Source organism: Camellia sinensis, chromosome 5, assembly GCF_055761805.1.
Source record: "Camellia sinensis isolate YWXY chromosome 5, ASM5576180v1, whole genome shotgun sequence".
Classification (NCBI taxonomy): Eukaryota; Viridiplantae; Streptophyta; class Magnoliopsida; order Ericales; family Theaceae; genus Camellia; species Camellia sinensis.
Window position 1 is genome coordinate 108,586,804 of NC_138965.1, and position 20,505 is coordinate 108,607,308.

Here is a 20,505-nt window from a genome sequence, read left to right on the forward strand (position 1 = left end):
GAGTGTCCGTGCACATGAAAATGAATGATAAGGGTCAGAGTGTGTCTCTTGGGGTGACGGTTTCAGTGCTCTGAAACACAAAACCATAGCATTTTAATAAAGAGAAATAATTAGTGATAAAATATTTTTGTCTCCTTAAATACAAGAACAGAGAATTTATTATTGGTGACGAAATATTTTTGTCTTCCACAACATAACCTTATGAGCTGAAAAATATATTCATCGCGCAATTAATCAGAATTATTAGTGACGAAATATTTTCATCTCCCACAACTTATTCTTCCAAGACAAAAATATATTTGTCGCCCATTTAATAGAAAGATGAAACGGCATCGTTTGCATGATGGAGTGTTTATTGATGATGAAATATTTTCGTCTTCCATAACTTATCATTCCTAGACAAAAATATATTTGTCGCCTAATAAATGGAAATATGCAACGACATTGTTTAATAGGTAGGGAATTTATTGGTGACGAATTACGTTCGTCGCAAAAAATATATATATTTTGTGACAAAATGTTCGTCTCCAATGAGCTAAAATAATTCGCGCCAATGCAAATGAAATTGGCGCCTGAATTTTGCAGACGAATTTTTTTTTCGTCTCCTATACGTTTGAGAAAAATTAAAACAAACGACAAAATTAATATTTTGTCATCTTTAGGTTAAATTTTAAATCACCAAATTTTGTCACAATAGCCTAGATTTCTTATATTTTGTTTCCTTGTTTAATTATTATTATTATTATTTTCTTTTTGTGGAGAGGGATTTACTGTAAGAAAGAATAGTAGCTTTGCACAAAATGTCTTCTTGGATAACAATGTTTGTATGCACAAACGGTTTAAATGTGAGAGAGAATAGAGAAACTTCAGTGCGAAATAGAATAGATGGTTTATAGAGATTGTTTTCTCGAGTCACAACTTCAATACTTGTAAGAGAGAAGACTCAAGTGCGAGAGAGAAATGAGGATTTGTAGAGGGTGTCTTTTCGGGTCACGACTTTAGTATTTGTGTGTGTGTGAAAGTAAGTGATTAAGGTAAGAGCGTCTCTTAGTTTCTGACGACATTTTAATAAAGAGAAATAATTAGTGAGAAAATATTTTCGTCTCAAACTCATATGTTCGTTGCCTAATCAACAAAAATACAAAAACAATGTTGTGTGGAGATGAAGAATTTATTGGTGATGAAATATTTTCATCTCCTTCAACTTAACCTTATGAGAGGAAAATATATTCGTCGCACAATCAATCAAAATGTAACACGACATATGGAGAATTATTAGTAACGAAATATTTTCGTCTCCCAAAATATATCCTTCCGAGACAAAAATATGTTTGTCGCCTAATTAATAGAAAGATAAAATGAGCATGAAGGGTTTATTGGTGATAAAATATTTTCGTCTTCCATAACTTATCATTCCCAGACAAAAAATATATTTGTCACCAAATAAATAAAAAAATGAAACGACATCGTCTAATAAGTTTGGAATTTATTGGTGACGAATTCCTTTTGTCGCAAAAAACTTTAAATTTTGTGACAAAAATGTTCGTTTCCAATGAGCTAAAATAATTGGCGCCAACAAGAAAAAAAATTGGTGCCTCTTTTTTTTTCTGACAAATTTATTTTTTCGTCTCCTATAGTTTTGAAAACAATTAAAAGAAACAACAAAAGTAATATTTGGTCATGTTTGGGTTACATTCTAAAACGAAAATAAATTTTATCACCAAATTTTAAAAATTAATTATTGAAAACTCCATACTAAACAAGGTAATGTTTTCTATTAATTTTGAAAATTACAAATTTTTTATTATTTGTTTCTCTGTATTTTTTCTCACAAAAAAAATAGCTACATTAATTATCTTTTTTTTTTTTTTTTTTTTGTTGGAGAGAGGTTTTGACCTTCGATTTTTCTAAAATGGGTGTTCTAGACGGAAAGGGTAGAGTTGGTTCAAACAATGAGAAAAAGTGCTTGCGTGCAAGAGGGGCCTTCACTGTGAGAAAGAATAGTGGGTTTGCATAGGTGCCTTCTTGGATAATAGCTTCAATATTGGCATGCACGAAGGGCTTAAGTGTGAGACAGAAGAGATAGGCTTTAGTGCAAAATAGAAGAAATGGTTTACAGAGTGCCTTCTTGAGTCACGACTTCAATACTTGTGAGAGAGGAGTAGACTCAAGTGCGAGAGAGAAATGAGGGTTTGTAGAAAGTGTTTTCTTGGGTCACGACTTCAAGGTCCGTGTACATGAAAATGAGTGATAAGCATCAGAGTGTATCTCTTGGGGTCACAGTTCCAATGCTTTGAAACACAAAACCACGGCATTTTAATAAAGAGAAATAATTAGTGATAAAATATTTTTGTATCCTTCAATACTAGAACAAAGAATTTATTATTGGTGATGAAATATTTTTGTCTTCCACAACTTAACCTTATGAGAAGAAAAATATATTCGTCACGCAATCAATTAGAATTTATTAGTGACGAAATATTTTCGTCTCTCACAACTTATTCTTCTGAAACAAAAATATAATTGTCGCCTATTTAATAGAAAGATGAAATGACATTGTCTGCATGATGGAGTGTTTATTGGTGACGAAATATTTTCGTCTTCCATAACTTATCCTTCACAGACAAAAATATATTTGTCACCTAATAAATGGAAATATGCAACGACATCGTTTAATAGGTATGGAATTTATTGGCGACGAATTACGTTCGTCACAAAAAAAATTATATTTTGTGACAAAAATGTTTGTCTCCAATGAGCTAAACTAATTCGCGCCAATGCAAATGAAATTGGCGCCTCATTTTTGCACACGAAATTTTGTTTTCGTCTCCTATACTTTTGAGAAAAATTAAAACAAACGACAAAATTAATATTTCGTCATCTTTGGGTTAAATTTTAAGAGAAAAAAATTTTCGTCACCAAGTTTTGTCACAATAGCCCAGATTTCTTGTATTTTTTATTGATTTTAAGCATTGGTGACGAAATTTGATTTTCCTCTCTAAAAATAATACATTTGGAGACGAGATTATTTCCTCTCTAAAATTTTTTACAATGGTGACGACAAATTTCGTCTCCAAAATGGCGCCAAATCTTCCACCAAATTTTTCAAGGGCGGGAAATTGTTTTGTGACAAAAAATAAAATTTAGAGACGAATAAAATTTTCGTCACCTATTGTTTTATTTGATTTTAAGCATTTGGTGATGAAATTTGGTTTTCGTCTCTGAAAATAATATAATTGGAGGCGAAATCTTATTTTCATCACTAAAACGTGCATATTTGGAGACTAAATATTTTTTCGTCACGCATTTTCGTCACCATAGACCTTTTTTATTGTAGTGTCTCAGGCTCCTACTCTCTGCTTGTGATGGTGTGGTATGCCTACCACGATCGTCCGAGTAGCGATGGGGCGTGTTTCTTTTGCGCCCCTCTGCTGTCGCCACCCCTTGTCCTTTGATCTGGTGCTTCATAGACTCCATGTCTACCCCCATCTTCCTTATTAACTCGTCCTGCTCCTTCACGCGATCTTCTAAAACTTGAGGATCCATCATCTGCCTCTGTCTTTCAGGACTTTGAGAACGACGGGGGCTGTTAGTCTGCCTCCCCCTAGTATCCCTCCGGGGGTCTGTCGCTGGGGCTCTAAATCCACCATGGGAGGGATAGAAGGCAAACCTTCGCGCCTCTCACCCCCCTTTGGAGTTTGTCCGTTAATAGCGGACTACGGCAAATCTTCATTGTGCGCCATTACTTCCAATTAGAGAGGAAAAACTCGATCAAGAGGTTTTGTTCTTTCTGGTTTTCCTACAGACGGTGCCAATTGTACGAGCAAGAAATAATGTTCTCGTATAATCCTGTTGATCAAGTCTGCGCTCCTCCAAACGCCGTCGCTTTTCTCCCTAAAAACACAAACGTGAGCTAGCCGGTGGATGTGTGCCGGATACCTCTCCAATGCCTAAGTCAGCAAAATAGACAAATAGACAAAAGCTCTATATATTCGAGAATCAAAGTTGTGTTACCTCTTCCATAGGTTCTGTTATGAGCTTTTATAGGTTCCGCATGGTACAATCCTAGTAGGACTCTTATTCCTTCATGTAGAGTCCTCCTAGGAATCACACTCCTGAAAGATAATGCTTATCCTTCAACACCCCCCTCACTGCTTAAACCAAGTGAGATGGTTTTATCTTGGTAGTATGACAAAACGACCGAGCTAACATGGCCATGCTAAATTGGCAGAAATGACCGAGCTCTAACTAGCTCGGTTCCTCTCTTCATTGCTTGTACCTCGGTTTTGCCTGTTAAGACCGAGCTAACCATAGCAAGCTTGGACCGAGCTAATCAAGAGCAAGGTCCTGAGGACAGCTCAAATTATCTAGGCTCAGAATGGTATGACCGTGCTAATTACACCATACCGACCGTGCTAACCACAAGCACATTTGGACCGAGCTAACTGCAAGGTCCTCTCACTCGGCCTTTTTTACCGCGGCCCATTTACTCAGCTCAGCCCAATTTACTTATAAATTACTCTCTCATATATACATACATATATATATATATATATATATTAATCATTAAACTCAATGTAGATGTATTTAAAATGTCTAAAATAATATTTTTTTCGTCAATTTTACTAACAAAAATAAGTAGATGGCTTAAATTGAAAGTAAATCTAAAGTTTAGGATTTAAATTTTAAAAAAAAAAAAATCAATTTAAGATTTATTTTCTTACAAGTATATCAACACTTGGGGGGGGGGGGGGAGGGGGGAATTGTGTGTGTAATTTTCATTCTACCTTTTGAAATTTCTTGAGATTTACTTAAAATACAAATTATCCCTATATTTTTAAAAATTACGTTCCGTCCTTTGAAATTTCTAATTTTGTAATAAATAACCCTTTTATTAATCAATCGTTAAGTCAATTAGATATTTTTAATGATGGAAGAAATTTATTTCAATTCATAATTCAAATAATTTTATTATTATATAAGAGATTAGCTAAAATTTTATTGTTTTAGTTAAGTCCATTAAATAATTTTTTTTGGCAAGTAAGTATTTATGATTTTTCAAATCATAAATAAAAATTTATATTTTAAATAAATCTCAATAAGTATTACCCACATTTTGTATGCCACTAAATTTAACACTGCACACAGTCCATCCACATCAAGAAAACCATAAGTTATTTTAATCCCACATTTTGAATGAAAGATGTAAAAATGGCAAATGAGCTGTCCCTTCCGAATTTTAGTTTCTTGATATTAAAAAAAAAAAAAGTAGGGCAAAACTAGAAGATTATAATGCTAATAATATATATATATATATATATATTAATTAAAATGGATATAATTAGTAGAAAAAGCCAGCTTTATTGAACCAACCGACAGAGAAGGAGAAGCAATAAGCATGGTTATAGTTTTCTTGGCTTAGAATTGAAGAGATATGAATAGGTTTGTCAGTTAGAACCACTCTTTATCTCTCACCATATATATGTATATGTATATATATATCCACCGCCGTCCGTTGATTGGTTTGACCGGCGGCGCCACCAGGAGAGGGCCGTGGAAAAAGTCTACCACCCTCATACCGTCCTTCCACTTGTCACCCCCTCACTCTCAACTCTCACTCCTATTTCTTTCTCTCTCCTATTTCTCTCCCATCCACAACAAACCAATACTCCAACTAAAAACCAGGACTAACCCTCTTTTCACCATACAACCCTACAACTTGTTCTAACACAAGAACAATTTAACTCCACCCCCATTCCTCTTCCCATTCTCTCAACTCACTTTTTCATTTTTCTCTCTCCTCTTTTTCTTTTCTTTTCTTTTTTGTATGTTCACTATCCATGGCTCTTATGGTGGATCAACAAACAAATTTTAAGCACTTTTGTAGGATTTGCAAGAAGGGTTTTATGTGTGGGAGGGCTCTAGGAGGACACATGAGAGCTCATGGGATTGGAGATGAGATCGGAAACATCGACGATGATGACCCGGCAAGCGATTGGGAGGATAGAGGGAATGCGCCGGCAAAACAACGGATGTATGCTTTGAGGACAAACCCTAATCGGTTAAAGAGTTGTAGGGTTTGTGAGAATTGTGGGAAGGAATTTTCGTCATGGAAATCTTTTCTTGAGCATGGAAAATGTAGTTCTGATGACGCAGAGTCCCTCGTATCCTCGCCACCGCGATCAGACTGTGGTGGCGAGGAGAGGAGGGGGTGTCAACAATGGTCAAAGAGGAAGAGATCTTTTAGGGCTAAAGTGGGAAGTTTCAATTCCATGTGTCCTTCAAGCGAAGACGATGACATTGCTGCCACATGCCTGGTTATGTTATCGAATGCTAGGGTTGACCCGTTGGCGGCAGATCAGCCAGAGGAGTCCTGCGCCTCCGCCAGCAAGGAGGAGGAGCGGCGGAATCCAGTGGCTTTTATTCCTCCGCTCTCCACGCGGACCCCGCCAGAAAAGGCAAAAGGAGTTGCAAAAGGAATGTTTGAATGTAAAGCATGCAAAAAAGTATTCAATTCCCACCAAGCATTGGGTGGCCATAGGGCAAGCCACAAGAAGGTAAAGGGCTGCTTCGCAGCCCGGTTTGATCACATCGTCGACGATGGATTAGCCGACGACGATGTGATCACTCAAGAGGAGTTCTTGCTCCCATCAAAATCCACATCAAGTTTTCTGCTCGAGCACAGTCCAATTTCTCCGGTAGGCGGAGCTTCCAAGAGGAAATCAAAAGTCCATGAATGCTCAATATGTCATAGAATTTTCTCGTCAGGACAAGCATTGGGAGGGCACAAAAGGTGTCACTGGATCACTTCGAATTCCCCAGAGACTTCTTCGCTTGCAAAATTCCATCAGTTTCATGATCATCATCAAATTGATCACAATCACATACATCAAAAACCTAAGTTCAGTAAATCTGACACACTTGATCTTAACCTCCCGGCAACAACAATTGCAGGTGATGATTTGACCGGAATAAGGCGCGACCCACGAAACCCGTTGAGCTTTGAAGTGTCCACTGAAATACATTTACAATCATGGATTGATGTCGATGCAGAAGGAAAAAAGTATACCGATCACTGCCACCACCAACACAATGATGATCATAACAATGATCATGACAACGACAATGAAAATGACAACAAGAACAATAACAACAATAATAATGATAATGAAGATAATAAGAATAATAATAATAATAATAATAACAATATTGAAATGCAAAATGTGGATGATGAAGCAGAGAGTAAGGTGAAATTAGCAAAATTAAGTGAGCTGAAAGACATGAACATAAGTGGTAGTTCCTCTCCATGGTTGCAGGTTGGGATTGGTTCAACAACTGGTGTGGGTGCTGCTGACCTTTAAACTCTTTTCTTTTCTATTTTGTTTTTGTTTTTTCTGTTTATGAAAACATATATAAGTATATTTTTTACTATACATATTTGTAAAAGAAAACTGTAATTACTCATTCATTCACATTGAACAATCACTCAAATCTTTCATCTTTTATAATATGGTCACATTTTTGCTTGTAAATTTTTAATGGGTCCATGTGAACTTTCATGTGTGACCTGAACCCTGATCTCATTTCAGGCAAATGTTAATAATAAAAAATATAATTCATATTTTTCATTTTCTGATTTTGTTCGCCTCAAGAATATTTCAATTTCAATGTAGTAGTTGAGGATGTTAGAGCATCTTCAACATTGCTAGTTATTTTATTTAGTAGAAGTATAAAAATGGTTTCTCAGTCTATAATTTGGATTGAATATAAATAAACAGTTTGAATTATTGAAATGAAATTCGTAATGGGCTTTACGGATCCAAACAACATCCTCTAGTCTAGATTATGGACCAGAGGGAATTCACCTCAAAAAAATACAATATATATCTATTTTAGGTAGTCATTTTTACATGTATATATTCTAGTTATTTCAAAATACATACATACATATATATATATATATATATATATATATATTAATTTGCATAAGAAGGAAAAGAGAAATAAAGAATGTATTAATAGTTTTATGTTTTGAAAATTTTGTAAAGAACAAAATTCCTAATTATGTGGGGAAGTTGCTAAACTTGTAAGAAATATGAATTGGTGGCTATTTTTTTCAGGGAAGTGATTGAGATCCCTTCCAATCACCACCCTTACCACCCCCCACACACACGTGGCGAGTGGTGATTGGAGGAGAAGGAAAAAAAGAAAAAAAAAAAAAAGACTAACCAATCAAAGGGAGAGGGAGTCAAAGGGAGTGCCTCCTTAAGGGGGTCCAACTCAATTACCTTTTTTTCAACATACCTCATTTTGAGGAAATGTTGTTTGGTGATTTGAAACCATCATATCATTATTTTTGTGTTGATTAATGGGCTGGCATTAGGTTGGGCAGCCCATTCGTAGGTTAAGCCTAATGAATTTTTTCTATTGGATCAAGCTAGGCCAAAACCATAAGGCCAGCTAATGAACGGGCTTGCAGGCTAGGCCGACGAGCAGGCCAACCCGCCAAAATTCGTGCCTATTTTTTTGGTTTTTCTATTGTTTTTTCCATTAATTTTTTTGTATCATATTTTAAGTCGAGCTCACATCCTAGCTGGCAGGAAAATCGACAAGCAACCTCTCATATGGGTCAATGAGCAGGGAAGCTTAGCTCAAGTCTCATTGAAGCTGGGCTAGCCACTTGGGGGTATTGACTTGTGTTAGGGAAAATTGGGCCAGACCTATATAAATGGGGAACTTACTGATAAGTCCCATGTACTAAGTTCAAAACCCAGCTAATCCCAAAACAAAATACTTACACCAATTAGTCCAATACATTTTTAATTGTTACCAAAAAATTCTTTATTTTTTTTTTTAATTTACAGACACTGTTCACATCTTACTACCGTCGGACTTCCGTCAAACGGTCGCCGGAGACTCGTCGGAATGTTTAAAACATGTTATGAAACTGTAAAATTTTATAGTTCTAAAAAATGTTATAAAACTGTAAAATTTTACAGTTTCAAACCATGATTCATTCCAGCACCAAAAAAAAAATTTGAAACTGTAAAATTTTACAGTTTTCACCGCCTGTAACTAAAACTCGAAAATTACTTGTTCAGAATTCGAAAATTTTCTTATTACAAATCTGTGTGATATCTGTACAAATCTGAGTCATTACAGATCTGTTTCAATGATATTATAGATCTATTTCATCATCAACAACAACAACCATAGATCAACAACTATTCCAAAAAAAATCTGTAAATAGAGAGAGAAAGAGAGAGAAATTGACAAAGATATATACACAAATCTGTTCAATCTAAGTACAAATCTGAGGATGAGCGTCTTCTTGTTCTTGTTCTTCATCGTCTTCTTGTTCTTGTTCTTCATCGCCTTCTTATTTGACTTTAGGACTGAGATTAGGGTTAGAGGAGGAGGCGTAAAGAGGGAAGCAAAAAGCAGAGAGAGAGGGGAAAGGACTTTTGGGTGTACTCAAAAAATTATGGGATTAAATAGTGTCCACATGTTCCACATGGGACCTATGGGTAATTTCCCCTATAATGTGATTATAATAACATAGTGCAATTCTAGCCCCAACTCGACTCATCCCACTGTTTGTCCACCTTTCAAGTCCACTAACATGGTATTATAGCTAATAATAAACCATCTCATACAATGTGAATCTCACAGTATGCGACACCTCTATCTTGACGGGTCCCATCCCCCCATCAAGCAAACAAATGCTCTTATAACAGAAAATTATTTATATTATTTATATTTTATTTTATTTTATGTGATTTGATTCTTTTAAAAAAATTAAGGGATCCTATTAAATAAGATTAAGAAAATTAATAAAACAGTGATATCATGTCAATAATATCATCATCCGGTAACATTTTGCCGTTTTGTCATTTATACTTTCTCATATATATGTGGAAAGATAATTATATTTTGAGAGTGAGACTCACCCTCTACATACAAATTTATTGTTAGTATGACATCACGTGTCAATAGTGACTTGGTATCACCGTGACACTTGTTTTTTACTCATCAAATAAGGGTGTACACCCATTGGAAAATCTGCTGATTGAGAAGTTAATCACTTCTGTATTTAAAAAAAAAATGAGTTTTTTTTTTTTAATTTTTCCATGTTGCTTGTTTTTGGTGAATTTTTTTATAAATATTTTAAGAAATATGAGTATTTTTTTATTTTTAAATTCACTTAATCTAAATATACTTAAAATGTAAAATCTTTGTATTTTTTTCATTAAATACAAAATAAACAAAAAGTTATTATGCTTTTCACAAATATTTTATATTTTAGATGCATCTAAAATAACGATTTAAAAAAATCACTAAAGACAACCAAACTCACCAAAAAAAAAAAAAAAAAAAGATTCAAAATCAAAGAAGTATTATTTTTCCATTTCAACAATGCTATGTAACTTAAAAATTTTATAGAAAATTAAGTGTTTGCATTATATTTAGGTCTCGTTTGAAAACAAATAATTTTAATAACTTTTTTATTTCTTACAAAAAGATATGCAAAAAAATAAAAAGAGAGATATGGCAAATTATAGTGACTTTTTGACTAAAATGTTAGTCCCTTATTTTGAGTGTAACTTACATAGTTTTGATTACACATCATGCACTCAATTTTCAAGTAACTTTTCAAAATATTTATTTTGAGTTCCTTAGTCTTTTTTTTTTTTTTTTCTAGAGCCAACTAAGTTTTATTTTTGGACAAATTACACTTGTGATTCTTATAATTTGCCTCATGTACCAATTTGATTATTGTAATTCTAATTGTATATATTTACCCTGGGAATACTATCTGCTCAAAAGCGACACTTTAGAGCACTCCAGAAGCATGCCCTTGTCTATTATGGACAAGAAGCACACGCCTAGGAACCCCCAACTGTGTGTGTTGATATCAATCCAATGATTCTACCGCTTTTAAAGGGGGGTTTTTGGTCTACCTTTTTTAGACCAACTTATAGCTTTTAGTTTTAAAAAAGCAATTTTGGACTATTTGTTTCAGCTTTGAAAAAACTACTTATGTTTCTAAGAGCTTTTTTGAGAGGAAAATAAGTCGAGAATCAAAAGCTGCTCCAGGTAGCTTCTGCAATTGAGATTATGCAAAGAGGTATGCAATTACTTAAATGCCCTTCACAATTTTCAGTTATTACAAGTGTGTCATGTATATAAACCAAAAACACTCATTCTCTCTCTCTCTCTCTCTCTCTCTCTTTCTCTCTCTCTCTCCGGTGTTGCTCCCTCTCGCTCTATCTCTCTTTAGTGTTCTCCGATCGCTCGATCTGAACCAGAGCTTAAACCCTAACCATCACGATCTCTCTCTTTGCAATCGCTCAAAGTGATGATCACGATCTCTCTCTTCGCGATCAATCTGAAACCCTAGCATCGCCAGTGACGATCTCAACCCGTAGCCTGACGGTGACGATCACAATCTCTTCTCTCTCTCTCTCTCTCTCTCTCTTCTATGATCTCACACTAATTACGATTATGGCTAGGGTTTGACGATTGACGACTGTCGGTGGTGGGCTGAGGAGGAAGAGAAAATAGGGCTGTTGGCAGTTGGAGTAGGAAGAGGAGAAGGAGGGAGCTGGCAGCAGCTGCCGGTGGTGGGTTTAGGGTTTGTAATTAAAAAATAATAATAAATTAAAATATGAATATAAGGGCAAACTTCCATTAATGAATATTAAGTGCATTATTAATTGGTATTTGTGTAATGAAAAAAAAATTATTAATGAATAATTGGTAGTTAATGAATAATTGGTATTTAATGAATCATTTTTACAATAAATTATTTAATTATTTAATTTTTATTGAGAGGGTGATTTATGATCTGGAGTTGGGCCGAGATATCGACCGAGCAGGTTGAAAGCCCGGCAGTGCATTGGGCCGAGATGATCGACTGATCGCCCAGAGAAGGGCTGCCAGAACTTGGGCCGGGCAGAGTTCGGGCTGTGTGTGCCACCCCGGACAGGACAGAAACTGCTCGGCAAGGCAGTGCTCGGTCGGACCAGGATGCTCAGTCCGAGGATGGCCGAAGCCAGATAGGCCGAGTGACCGGCGCCCGGGAAGGCGCGGACATCCGAGGAAGTTGTCTGATCGGCAGAAAGGCCGACCCCAGGAGGCACCTCAGGCTAGGCTTTGCCGAGATGCCGTCTAGCCAGGTCCTCCTCAATCTTGGCCAATGGAGGGACCTCGGGCTAGGCTTTGCCGAGATGCCACCTAGCCCGGTCCTCTTCAATCTTGGCCAGTGAAGTGCTAGGGTATGGAGCACGGCATGGCACAACAACGGATAGGGCAACTCGGCTGCCGAGCTCCAGCTGTGATGACAGGCAGTTGAGGTTAGGTGATGAATGGCATGGTTTATGCTGACAGATGGGATAGCAGAGCCACGTGTCAGGAGATGACTGGGAGTGGATAAGGGGCTCAGAAGGTATATAAGCATGTCTGCGCCCCCCATACGGAAGACACGAACATCTCTGTAAGGGATTCTTACACTCAAACTCTCTCTCCCTTCTCTCTATCCATCCTAAGGTGTGTGCTAACTTGATCGTCGGAGGGTTTTTCCGGCCACACACCGCCGGGTAGCTCACCGTTACTTGCTCGCAGGTGATCGGACATCGACGGAGCTCGGAAGAAAGGAGTACGGACACGCCGGAATATTTGCTCCCCGTACATTTATATAAGGGCAAACTTCCATTAACAATTTTTATAATATTAATTGGTATTGTGTAATAAAAAATAATAAAAAAACTACAATTTACTTCCACTAATGAAAAGAAATTAAACAAATTTAACAAAGAAAAAAAAAAAGAAAATAAGGAGTAAAAGAAAAGAAAAAAAATAAAATGAAGAAAAAGAAAAAAAATTTAATATAAATGAAATGACAAATTTTATATCTTATAAGGGCAAAAAGAACATTACACAGCAAGCTTTTTTACAGTTTATTCAACAAAACACTACTCTGCTAATTAAATCTATAATTTCACAGCTGCACCAAACAGGTTGACAGGTTATGTTTAAAATTATAATGTATAATCTGTTAAGTCATAATTTATAATCACTTTCCCACTATCACATCAAACGGGCCAAAATGACACGACAAACTATTTATTTAGAAGTAGCACTAAATAATGACACTATAGCGCATTCCAGAAGCATAGTCCATCTCTTACGAGCAAGAAGTACACCTCCTAGTAACCACCAAGTGTGTGCGCCAATGTCAATCCAAGATTTTCTTAGAAGTGGCACTAATAATTGACATTTTTGCATTTTGAAAGCGTAGCTCGTCTCTTACAAGCACACCGTTATAAACCCACGATTGTGCTTGATGATGTCAATTGTGATTCTATAGTTTTGAAATGATGTGAGAAATATGCTCAGAAGTGGCACTAATTAGTGACATTTTTGCATGTCTTGGAAGTGTGGTCACGTTTCTTACAAGGAAAAAAGCACCTCTAGGAACCCCCAAAGTACATGTTCATGTAATTTATCAACTGGGTTAATTTGGTCATTGTAATTATAATTACATCGATCGCTTGCATGATCATGTCTATACATCCCTATAGTATACTTGGGTTAATTTGGACATTGTAGTCTTAATTGTAGCAATTTTGTAAATTTTTAACTACATATCAATTTAGTTTAATTGATATCATCAATTTAGAAATTAAACATAAATCAAAGGATAAAATAGTACATTCACTCTACAAAGTAATTGATGGGTTAGCAACCAATTTGAAATGGTCTATTTTCTTTCTAATGGAATATTTTATCCTTGATTTCTTTCAATTTTTAACAAATGTATCAAATGAACTAAATTGGCAAAATGAAAAAAATTAAAGAGCAAAATTGATACAATTCAAGCTGTCCTAATCAAATTAAAATAAGAGACAAAATATAAAAATTACTGGTATAATTTACATTTTATTAAGTCCATGGTATAAGGGCCGCTTATTATCACCTAAGACTGTTTGAATTATGAATTTAAATAAAAATTTTAATCAAGTTTTAAAATTAAATTTTTATTCAAATTCATAATTTAAATACGTATAATCCCTAACTCACCTAATGGATGCATCACCCCTGTAAAACACTTTTATGATCCTGAAAAGATCACCAGACATTAAATTTGACTTGATAAAAGGTTTGGTTAGCTTAAAGGAAATGAACATTATGCTCCATTTTGCCACTAGTACCCACTTTTTATCAATTGCACCGCCAATTAAATTCAAATGCTTGGTAGCCAATCCATCATATTCTGAACCACCCACTAACGCCAAATTCTCAGTCACCTTAAGGCACCCTCAAAAGGGGATTTATCAATCACAATGAGACACCTCGGGACGGACTGAATGAAGGAGAATTAAAATTTATAGGATTTGAATTACGAAATTTTGAATCTTTCGAATTATTTGGTTGAATTGAATGTGTATCTCGTATTTATTTTTTCATGAGATTAGATGTCTAAAAAATATTATTTTTAGTGAATCTAATGTTTGGTTGAACGGATTGGATAGGTTAAATGAACAAAAGATTATTTTATCTTTTTTTCAATTGTTTATTAAATAATAGTAATATTAAGCATGTCTTTAATATTTTCATTATTTTTAGTTAGATTAAATAAAATTTTATTTTATTTTATTTTTTACCAAATTAAATAAATTTATTTTTTTAAATTAAATAAATAAAATATCAATAAAAATATATGTTATTTTTTAATTAAAATTTTAAATAAATTTATTTTTAAAAATAATAATAATTAAACAATGAAATTAAATAAAACATCTATTACAATTTAAATAATTAAATTAAATAAAATATAAACAAAATTTTAAAATAAAACATCAATAAAATATATATATATATAATTATTTTCAAAAATTAAATAAATAAAACATCAATAAAAAGTTAAACAAAATTATTTTATTTTTACATTGAGACATTTAAATTTTATTAAATTTTACTAAATATAATACATAATTAAATAATAGAGGGTCAAAATGATCATTTCACATTCTATTCCCAACAGTAAATAGTCCAATGAAAATTGTCTCGTACCCCCCTAGGATAGTATAATCCCCCCATATGGGGGATAAGGACTCCGGCCGGACTCAATGTCCGGCGGACTAAAAAAAAAACAAAGAACTTTCCTCGGATTACAATCCCAACAGTGAATAATCCCTCCCCCATTTATCCCCCCAATCAAACACAGTGTTTTGGTGTTTCACGTTTATTTATTTATTTTTTTGTTATTTTTTTTAAATTCAAAAAAAAAATTAAATTTCTGAATTTTACTCGACTAGACATATAAGAATAATAAAAAGATTTTAAAATTTTGAAAAAGTTGACATATGACCAAAAATAGTAAAAAATAATTGGCTTTTTTTTAGCTTTTTCATCTTTTGAATTTTTCTAATTTTTTTAGATTCATCTACCCAACATGAACCAAAAAGTAAATCATTTTAACATAATTTTGTAAAAATATTACTAAAAAAATTTTAAAAAGGAAATTACACATCAGTGGCATTAGAAAAAATATTTCCCAAAAAGTTGAAAATATTATAAATATTAATTATTAAAATCATAAACATTTTTATTGTAATTATTAAAAAAAGACTAATTTAGAGCGCTCCAAACACCCCAGTCTAATTGGAGGGAGAATCCTTTAGGGGGATTTTTTTAAGAATAATTTTAAAGTAATTTTTTGAATAATAGAGATTTAATTTTATTAAAGTTGAGATTATAATAATTATTTCACCTTCTAATTTTCAAAATTTAACTTTATCACTCTACAATCACTTTACCAAAAATCACTATAGAGATCCTGACTCATCTAATTGTGAATAACATGAATGAACTGCAAAGGATTTATATTATAAACATATCCACCAACCTAGGAGTGTAAAAATGATCTGTGGTCAGTGGGTGCCCTGATGTCCACTTGCGGCCCGAGATAGGCCTAGCCCAGTTAGGCTCGGTTTGGTCCAGGCCCGAGCCTAGCCCGAGACCCTGGACCTGGGCCTGGGCCGTCATTTTGAAGCCTAGCCTATCCATGGGTTCGGCCTGTGTATGACGGCCCGTGACTTGACCCATCAGCCCACTCAAGGCCCACTCAAAGCCCAGCCCTAGGCTTAGTGTAATTTTAGTGGAAAATAATAAAATTTTGGTAAAAAAAATTTACAAAAACAAAAAAAAATGTTCAGGCCTACCCAAGCTTGCCGGGTCGACCTGCTCATGGCCCGAATAACCCCTGAGCCTAATTTTATGGCCCGTGGGCCGACCCGACTTAGGCCGAATTTTGGCGACGAGGCGCAACATGGAAAAATTTACACCCCTGCACCAACCAACATGTATGATAAGCAGAAGATTTTCTACGATTCAAATTGGGCTTTAGTGCGTTTATTACGTGTTTCAAATTACTCATTTAAGGATTTGGACTGTCTCTGGTTTGAAATCAATTGGACAGTCTAGTCTGGCTCACTGGGCTTATTTTTTAGTCTCGTTTTGATAATTCAAACCATTCTAGGATTTGTCGAGTACATTATCCTTGCAAAAAATTAAGTTGATCAAATGATGGAAATTACTTGTTCGGATCAATATTGTATGAATCGTTAATTTTTTCACCATCCACTTTTATATACAAAATTGACCCGAATGCATAATTGTCGTTATCCGATTGACTTAACTTTTTGTAGGAATGGTTTACTCGACAAATTCTAGAATGTAAACGGTTCGGATTATCGAAATGAGATTCAAAAGTGAGCCCAATGAGCTGAATAACACCTCTCTAGTCCAATTTTGAACCGGAGAGAAGCCAGTTCCTTTATTTAATTTTACAGTTGGAGTAAATTAATTATAAAAAAAATTAAGTTGACCAAATTATTATAGTCACATGATTGAATCACATTTTATTTTCTAAAAACTAAGTATAATTTTAAAATTAAACCATCTATTATTTTGAAAATAAATGAAATTTAATTACGTACTTATAGTAATTCGATCAATTTAATTTTTTCTATGAATAATATATAAAAAATACTAAAAATCCATCTCATTTTTTTGGTCAATTATTTTATTTTTTGTTGTCCAAAAATACATGTCCACTTTGAAAACTCAAAGCTTTAAATTTAGAAGTTTCCAAAATTACCCCTTGTAATGTAATTATAAATATATTTGAAAACAAGAATAGAAGGGTATTTTTAAAATTAATTCTTTAAAATTAAAATTAAAAGTGTAATAATTATGTTTTCTTAAAAAGTTTGAAATTTTTAAAAGGGACTATCAATATGGGATGGAAGTAGTAAACTATTCGAATTGTTGAGGTGAATCGCGTAATAAACTGACAAAGACTCAACAACACCGAATAACTAACTGGAAAGAATCTCCTCTTTTACTAGTAGGATTGTAAACGAATCAAATTGGTCATGAATAGTTACAGCTTGATTTGTTTAAATCTTATTTGAGCTTGATTTGTTTAGTAGATGAATGAACTCACACTCAATTTTTAAACTCGTTTATTATTTGAGCCGAACTCGAGTAGTCCCAAACTGAACGCGATAAAACTCATGAACATAAATAAAATAAATTAATATTTATTTTTAATAATATATCAAATAAATTTTTATTAATTTATTTTATTTTTCTATTTATGTAAATTTATTAATAAGTAAATTAATTGAAATCAATTTTTTGTTTTCAAACTCAAGTTCAAACTCAAACTCAACTCATTTATATAATCGAGTTGGCTCGAATCGAGTTCAAGTTTCTCAAATATTTAACAAGTCGAGATCGAGCTTGATTATTTAAGCTTACACATGAATTTAGCTAGAACTCAACTAATTCTTAATAAACAAATTTGAACACTCAAAAGTTCGACTCAACTCGTTTTCAATCATACTTACTAGAATATGAATTCAAATTCTCACCATCACATAGATGAAATGAAGAATTTTGAGTATTTCAAAATTAATGAATAAATAGTTGTTGTACAAATTGTGAATTTAAATAAAATAAACAAACAAATTCATACTTATAAGAAATCATGGGACTATATCATACAACTTAATGAACAGAAATACATATAACAAAACTTGAGGAAAAGAAAGAAAACTGAAGCTTGTGTGATACTACAATCTATTTAAAATAGATTCGCCATCTCACTGTGGGTGCTAAAAGTATGTTGGTGACTTTCTTTCAGGATATGACGATTTAGACCCATTAACGCAGAAGTACATTTTGTTTAGCTATAATGAACTGACAATGTCAACACTCTCTCACACTGAAGAAAAATATAGAAACAGACTGACTGTATAATATAGAAGCCAAAAATTCTGTGCAGAAATCAAGGAAGATGGCCTCCTTTTTATACACAATGGGAGAGAGAGAAGGAGCCTCCCAGACATGATGGCTGGCAACAAATGCAACCAATTACTCCTACAAAACTGATGGAGTAATGCACAAAACTGATGGGGAATAAGAGCACGAGTTACACACTTTATATACAGCCACCAAACAAACCTGGCTTAAAAAGATTAGGTTGATGGGCCACCAATCCAGCCTAGCCCAAACCTATTCCAACAAGCCTCGAGCCTCAAGCCTTTAGCCCAAGCCCAAGTCCTAAGATCCACGATTCATAACCCACGGACCTGACCCCGTCTGGTTTGGACAGGTGGGCCCCGCGTGCGCTCATATTTTGTAATTTTTGCATAACCAACTTGGACCATAGTTTTGGCCCAAATCCATCATTGAAGCATCCATAACTCTCTTCTTTTAAAAAATTTGGATGCCCCAAAGGGCTCACGCCCTTATCAAAATCTTGAGATTTAAATACCCATCAAAGCTTTCCTCTACAATCAATGTGGGATTGGTAGTTATACACAATTCTCACTACCTTATTCATGAGGCAAACTTTATGAGACAATTTCTCATTCAATTCTTAATGGCTTTTGGTCATTCTTTTTGTGGTGTAAAGATCTTGTTACAAAGAATCTAAACACATTTGATCTCATTTCAACCGATGGTTAGGACCTACTTTAATTTCATATTAAAGTCACCATAAAACCCTTTTTTCCAACAATCCCCCACATGAATAAAAATTGACTGAATAAAGAAAACGGACAATGTTTACAACAAATTCTCGGAGAGAGAGGACACAGACTAAACCTACATTAGAAAAGGTAGTTGTTGGCCTTGAACCTTTTGTAGTGAAAGTCTATCAGATTTACTAGCTGACCATTGAGCGTGATGTCTTAAACTATTCTGTCGGTTATGTAAACCAAGACAATAGATCTGACACAGAAGTTAGTCCAACCATTGTTCTTGTTCTCATTGGTGTGTCCAGTATGGCTCTAGAACACTAGCCTGATTCAATAAGTGTTTTTAAAGAATTCAGCCTTGTTAATTCTTAAAGAAGAGGCCTCACTTCGCACTCACATAGGTGTCCTATATAAGGTATCTTACTATACCACAGTTAATTCTTCATCTCACTTGGGTCATTAAAAGCATTATCTTAACCTTCTACCCCTACAGGGTATCAATGTGTAAAGGAATGGACAAAGGATTTACCTCTTCAGTGACTCACCTGTTACACGCAGTCGTCCCTTTGAACCAAGATCTTAGGATCTCCAGCCAACTAGGTTGGGTTTTCCGTTCTGGTAACATTTACTAAAGGCCTTAACCTCATTCCTCTTGATGACGTTTCTACTAACTCTCGAGTTAACCATTTGGTTAGTGGATCTGCAATGTTGTCCTTAGACTTTACTTAGTCTAGTGAGATAACTCCATTAGAGAGTAATTGTCATATGGAATTATGTCTACGACAGATATATCTAGACTTTTCATTATACATATTATTTTGTGCTCGTCCAATCACCGATTGGCTATCATAATGAATACAGATAGCTGGCACAGGTTTTGGCCAATGTGGAATATTTTTAACGAATTGGCGAAGCCATTTAGCTTCTTCAGTTTCTTTATCAAGCAATAAACTCAAATTCTATTGTTGATCTCGGTATACACGTTTACTTGGAAGATTTCCAAGACACGGTTACCCCTCTGAGGATAAACACATAGCCACTAGTGGATTTCAAGTCTTTTATATCAGACATCTAATTAGAGTTACTATACCCTTCTTGTGATAACCCTGGTCCGTATTATGCTAATTAATCTTAATTGTAATTGTGATTATGTGTTTGATATGATTTTGAATGCCATTTATATGAATATCTGTGGTTTTGAATTTCTATCTGTTCACCGTAGGAAAATTTGTTTGATTTAACTGCTCTAGAATTTAATTGAAGGCCTTATCGGCTGTAGAAAGCGAAATTGACTACGTCATTGTGATTGGCGTAATTTTAGAGCCTATGGTGAAATTTAATTGAAAATTTATTCGGATCAAAATAATTAGATTTAGGCCTCGTTTGGGAACAGGCTAATTTAGTAACTTTTTGACTATTTGGCTAAAATATGAGCTAAAAAAAACTAGTATGT

The 20,505-nt window shown here is 34.3% G+C and overlaps 1 protein-coding gene across 1 annotated transcript; it reads left to right on the plus strand.

Annotated features, from left to right (window-relative positions):
• The first annotated feature begins 5,548 nt into the window (after positions 1-5,548).
• On the plus strand, positions 5,549-7,374 carry LOC114293588 (uncharacterized). The gene has a single exon (XM_028237678.2). It carries the CDS (start codon positions 5,841-5,843, stop codon positions 7,359-7,361), a length of 1,521 nt encoding a protein of 506 aa, XP_028093479.2. The 5' UTR covers positions 5,549-5,840; the 3' UTR covers positions 7,362-7,374.
• Positions 7,375-20,505: the final 13,131 nt, after the last annotated feature.